Source organism: Zalophus californianus, chromosome 6 (assembly GCF_009762305.2).
Source record: "Zalophus californianus isolate mZalCal1 chromosome 6, mZalCal1.pri.v2, whole genome shotgun sequence".
Taxonomy (NCBI): Eukaryota; Metazoa; Chordata; class Mammalia; order Carnivora; family Otariidae; genus Zalophus; species Zalophus californianus.
Genome location: NC_045600.1, coordinates 120,583,018 through 120,589,176, shown reverse-complemented (window position 1 = coordinate 120,589,176; position 6,159 = coordinate 120,583,018). Strand labels below are relative to the sequence as shown.

General features: G+C 39.8%; 1 protein-coding gene across 2 annotated transcripts in view; it reads right to left on the bottom strand.

The window, feature by feature from the left end:
- Positions 1-1,549: 1,549 nt before the first annotated feature.
- Positions 1,550-6,159, bottom strand: part of GABRB3 (gamma-aminobutyric acid type A receptor subunit beta3) — a 284,327-nt gene continuing 279,717 nt past the window's right edge. For both annotated transcript variants that reach the window (XM_027572184.2, XM_027572185.2), the window contains exon 9: positions 1,550-3,494. In XM_027572184.2, coding sequence (XP_027427985.1) covers positions 3,153-3,494 — 342 coding nt within the window. In that variant the 3' untranslated portion in view covers positions 1,550-3,152. The remainder of the gene's footprint in view (positions 3,495-6,159) is intronic.

Below are 6,159 nucleotides of genomic sequence, written 5' to 3'. Positions count from 1 at the left end.
CTTGGTAGGGATTTATGTAGTAGGGCTCTTGAGTTGTCTCAAGTATATCTGAATATGGGTAATAACAAACTGTCAGAGCAAGGTTCTTCTGTACATTTTGAGCCCCTGTGAAGCATTTTGAAAAGACAGGACTACATAGAAAATTAACTTTTTATTACGTTCAGTTGTTGAGAAAGAAATAGCATTATATTCCAAAACCAAATTTTCTCTCCTTACTCAAGATGTCTGGACGTGGGTAACAGCCACCTCACATTAATGTCAGAGGTCTGGGTTCAGAATTCATCAATACAGCTCACTCACTGTCTCCAGTAACTATTGTGGAGTAATGAGAGGTCATTGTAACAGAACAGAGAACCAAACTCAACTCTCTTCTGTCAGCACAGAGTTCTGCTTCTCAATATTTCTCACTTTTAAAAATGGAGAAGCTATAAAATAATTTTATTAGAAGAAAAGTAATTTTCTTCTGAAATGGAGTAAAGCAAACACATACCCAAGAATCTTAAAAAGTTGTTTGTTTTTTTACAGAATATACGTTATGTATTTGTGTGTGTGTGTATGTATGTGTGTAGTTACAAACACTATTTATAGTATAGCTATTATGTTAACTTCATCGCAGTGTCTACAAAGTTGTGGATCCCAGTCTTGGTGCCAAATGCATATAAAAAGCTCAAAAGCTATTATGACTATACCATGCAAATTTATATCCAGAAAACCTTGGTAAGTAGACTGCAGCTCTTCTGAGCCCCATAGGGTCTCTGCCTTTGATAGTTGGGTACCTCAACTATGCATCAAAAAAATGTTTTGAATCATTTTTCTCCCAGAAAGAATTAATGTCACAGTTCTGAATAGTATAAATTGTACACTTAAATCAATCATTGACTACTTTTGTCCATGTTTGTTTGCATTTTGGGGTCCCTCTTCTGCATGTGGAGCTCACTCCTTGAATCACTGGATACAGAAAAAGATACCTGAAGTATTGAAAGGGATAAGGTCTTCACAAATGTCTTTTTTTTTCTTTAACATGTTAACAATGATAAGGCCACTTACAAGGTTTTTCCCAATCTGTTAACTTTTAGGATCCCTCATTGTTACCCATGAAAAAAAAAAGTTGTCAGAGAAAAGCCCACGACCACTGGCTAGTCTCCAGATAAAAATGAAACCAGAGAGCAGCGGGTGGAAGAAGATGTTGAAGAAAGGTCGGAATGAAGGAGGGGAAAGGGTATAAAACTGGTCATTGCTTCTAGCATGAGATTGTGTGGGCTATGTTTTACCTGACAGTGGGTCTTAAACTGTGACAGACTCCCACAAATTAAAGGTTGTTATGGCCGCCAAAGAAAAATCAAGTAGTGGTCAGCTTATGGTGATAGCCCACACCACATGCATCCTCAGGGAAGGTGGTGTCTCTATCCATGCAGAGAAAACGGGTGCCAGCTAATAGAGTATCAGATGAGATTTTGGTCATTGGTTTAGGATAGAACAGAGAGGGTGAGGCATATGTGGCATGTTGGGATAAAATATTAATTTAGTAGTTCTTTCCTGAATATTTTGCTTTTTTTTTTCTCCAAATGCTTAACTTCACTGTGACATCTGTTTGCACAACTGTAGTCATTTCAGTTTATGGAGGCCTGTGATAGAAATATTGTTTACAAAAAATATATCATCTCTTTTTTTTTCTTTAGAAAGATCTCATCTAAATAGTAAGTTAAGGTTGCGTCTATGAAACCGGTGCACCTTGTCTTGTTTCTACGAGCTTTAAAAAGTCCAAATACTGATGAGGCTGTGGATCAGAAGGAACCAAAAGTGAGTGTGTTTGTTGTCAGGTTGCTCTCCTTTGCCTCAAGAGAACGGTCATGGGTCACTGGGTGATGTGTGGTGTGTACTGGTCATGTTCCTGCAGCATCCTAGTTAGACTAGGAGTAGTTGGATGTGCTTATGAAATATGTCAGATACAGAAATAAAGGTATGAAGATGTTTCTTGGTTTCTGAAATTGAACAGTAGAAGTGTTTTAAGCTTCAATCTTAATTCTAGGTAACAGAAAGTAGTTACATCATGTAAAGGAAAATATGACATTGCATGCTGCCATGATAGCAAGCATTAAGAAAGAAAATTTTGGTAAATATACATATATATGCATATTATGCAAATATATTTTATATTAACATACAATGTTATAAGAGTGATTGATAACGTAAAGACAAGGGGGAAAATCATCCTAGATGGTTTTACCTTAGAGTAACAAATAACCTGAGACGTCTATGCTTTCTGTTAGATATCAGGCCTAGAAATCCATACGAGATGTGGAGTACATTTTCAGTGATTGAAATGTCAACTAAACATTGCCAAAACATGCCACTGTGTTCCTGCATGACAGGTAAGCTGGATCCACTCCAAGTGAACAAAAGAATACACTGTACAACAGAGTACTTACAATGGATGCCATCCATTCCTGATGGGTTTTCAAAAGATGGGCATTCAGCCATCAACATGGGATCTATCTAAGTTTAAGACAACAGATGAGCACACACCAGTGGCTCACTTCATCCACTAAACCAATACAGAAAAAGTAAGCCCGATAAAAGTAAACCCCATCACCAAAAAAGCTGAAAAGCCTTCGCTTAGTAAACAGAAAGGATATGAAGTGTGTGACTCATTTTAAACTAGCAATATCACTGTATGAGTTTTTGAAGATCAACTAAGAGTTTCTTTCTGATTTTTAAACTAAAACATCTAACTTATGATAATAAAAGACACATTTTGGGATGATATTGTGTTTCACGCCCTCATTCTCAAGGCATAATATTTAGACGATGCTTGTCCCTTTCAATTAAAAAAGAAAAAACTATGACTTTCTTTAATATGCATCCTGTGTTAAATTGTCCATAGCTGCAAAATGTATATATGTATGTGTATTTGTTTGAGCATACACATGGGTACTTATACCTGTGTGTATAAACATATACACATACATCCTCATATACACGTGTATTTTATATATATGCTGAGAAAGTTCACATATATATACAATTGCGTATGTATATATGTGTGTCTGTGTGTGTGTGTCTGTGTGTGTGTACAGGTATAAAAACTTGACAGGCAGAGTAATATTTCACTCAGTGTTAAATGAAGTCTTTGAAAAATCAAGTACAGTCACTCAGTTAACATAGTACAGCCAGTAAACTAAGTTGAAAAGAGAAAAAGTGAATGGAAACACGATCCTGGACCATCTGTCTATGGCATTCACATCGGTTAGATCAGGGATTTTAATTTTGAGCTGTGAAGACCTCCTCCGTAGATGGGTCTTCTTGTGCGGGATGCTTCTGTCCCCCATGTGTCGCCCATGCCCTTCCCTAGGCATGCTCTGTTTCCTGTACTGGATTCCTGAGTTGTCAAAGGGTCTTGCTGAATTCCTGGTATCACCAACACTGCCCGTGACCTCATTCATTTCATTGTGAACCTCCAGTGATGTTAAGAGAATATTTCCATGAGCATCCACCTAATTGAAGAAAATACACATCGTTAGGCACCTAGCATGCCAGTAAATCTAATTTTCATATACAAACCCAGCACAGACTTATACCATGCAATCATGTTACATACATTATGAGAAACTGCACATCTGTCAAACCCAGCACTGTTTTCGTGGAAAATGTCATTTTGAAGGCTTAACTACAGTTTAGAGATTTTATTTCCTCCATTTAGAAATTCTCACATAGGAGATTAGATTAAATAAAGGGGGCTTTTTTAAATTGACATTTCCTATTATGGATACAAGTCTTTACTGAAGACAAAATTAAAGTACAAATTCCTTTCAAGGTGTTAATTTGGTATTTTAACCATTCTTCATAACTGGACACTGGATGAAAACTATACTTTCTCATCTTCTTTAGAGTCAGCTTGTCCCCCTTTCTGACTATACAAAAATATTCACACTACCATGGACAAACAAGCAAATACTCCTGTGATGAATGGACACTCCTGATGACTTTGATGGGGGTAGATACAGACTCCTACCCAAGTATGTTCTCCTTGCCCAATCCTGGCCCTGGCAGGAGGCCTCCTTTTTAAGGGCTATATTTAAGATAGACTAAAGTCCCCTCCCACACTGGAGCCAAACTTTAAAATAACATTTTATTTTGTGATAAATACAGCTTCAGACCTTTCATGGTGATGTCGATGGTCCATTTGTTTATTTGCTCGTCTGCCATGAAATTTCCACGGAGCATAACTGAGGCTAGGGGTCCCCAGTAGAGTCCTAAGTGGTTTGTAATCCCCACTCTGAGCAATGCCAACACCTCTCAGGGCCACGTGGCCCATTCCACATTCCCCTGGGTCTCACTGCTCTCCAGCATGCTTTATGTTTCTCCACCCATCTTCATTCCTTTGCTAAAGGGCCATCTTCCTTGTCCTATCTTTGTCTGTGGAAACCCTACCCTTTCTTCTGGAACTAGATTAAGTGTCTGTGGCTTCTTCCATGAAGCTTTCACAAAGTTAGTTATTTTGTGGAGGAATAATTTATTAATACATATTAATTTGCATGTTCCCATCTTCTGATACTTCTTAGTTTCATTAAAGGTATTGTGCTAGATATGAAGGAGATGAAGTGTGGAGAGAAGATTCCCAACTAAGATGCAGACCTCTGAGCAGAGCCAAGACCACAGGTGGGATGACTCCCAGACACCAAGGTAGCCCAGACACAGGAAGGGCTGCAAACATCTGGGGGCCACTCAGGCTCTGGCACAAAGGCACCAAAACAGACTCTGAGATGTCTACCCCATGATTTGAGAGTACCATTCCATTATGCTTGGGGAAGGAGAGGTGTGGTCATCAGGATGTCACCCCTTACTCCTCAGATCTGTGAGTATGTTGCCTTACATGCAAAAGGGACATTGCAAACATTGCAAAAGGGACACTGCAAACATATTTAAGCTTATGAACCTTACAATTAGGGAGATTTGCCTGGATTATTCAGGTGGGCCTAATCTAATCACATAAGCCCTCGAAAGTATAGGATATTCTCCAGCTGTAAGCAAGAGGGAAAGAGAGGTGTAGCAGAAGGTGAGAGCAGAGGGATTTGCAGTGTGACAAAAACTGGATTCTCTATTGATAGAGGGCACTGAAGATAAAGCATAGGAAGAAATGGGACAGACTCTAGGAGCAAAGACTGGCTCCAGCTGATAGCCAGGAGGGAAGAGGGGTCTCAGTCCTACATTCAGAAGAAACTGTGGTCAACAACCTGAATCATTCTGGAGATAGATCTATCCCCAGAGCCTCCAGAAGGGAACACAGCCACACAGACACCCTGATTTCAGCATCCTGAGACTCTCAGCAGAGAAACCAGCTGAGCCCCACTGCACTGGACTTCTGACCAACAGAACTGGGTGCTGTTTTAAGTGGCTACATTTGTGGTAATTTGTTGTGATAGCAATCAAAACTACTACAGGAGGAAAGAGGGAAGATTTCAGAGGAGAAATGCATTTGAGTTGGGCCTCAAAGAATGAGTAGACATTTTTCAGCAAAAAGCAGAATAAAACCATCACAAGCAAAGGCTTGAAAAATGAATGAACTGTTTTGAGAAAGGCAAACTAGCTGAGTGGGACTTTGGAGAAAATGGGTCCTAGCACATGTTAAGCTTGCAGTTGATGGGACGATGGTCATTCTTATCACTATCATTACCATCTTCCTAACATTTTATATTAAGAAAATGCGCCCCCCCTGATGAACAGGAATGCACATTAGAGTCACACCAGCAAGGGTTTCTGTATATTGCATTAAGGAATTTCAACTTTACCTCCCAGGTAGTAAAAAGTAACAGTAATTTCTAGGTAGAAAAGTGACATTCTTCTGAACTACAACACAACTGCAGAGTAAAGAGTAATAGATGCATTTGAGAGGAGGAAGTAAGGAGAGGGACCACTGTTGGTGTGCACCACACTCCTGTTTCCTTTAGCGCAGTCTGAAGGAGAAATGCCAAGAGGCTGTGAGCAAGGCTCCCCTCCTGCCACTGCAGCAAATCCCAGCACTCCCAACACGTGCTGTGTCCACATGGCAGAGGCGCTCCGCCATCACCACTCATTTCTATATCTTCTCAGTGAAGAAGGTGGGAAAGGGGTGGAGAGAGAGTTGCCTGCCATCCTGCTCCCACCTGACCTCTTGGCCTT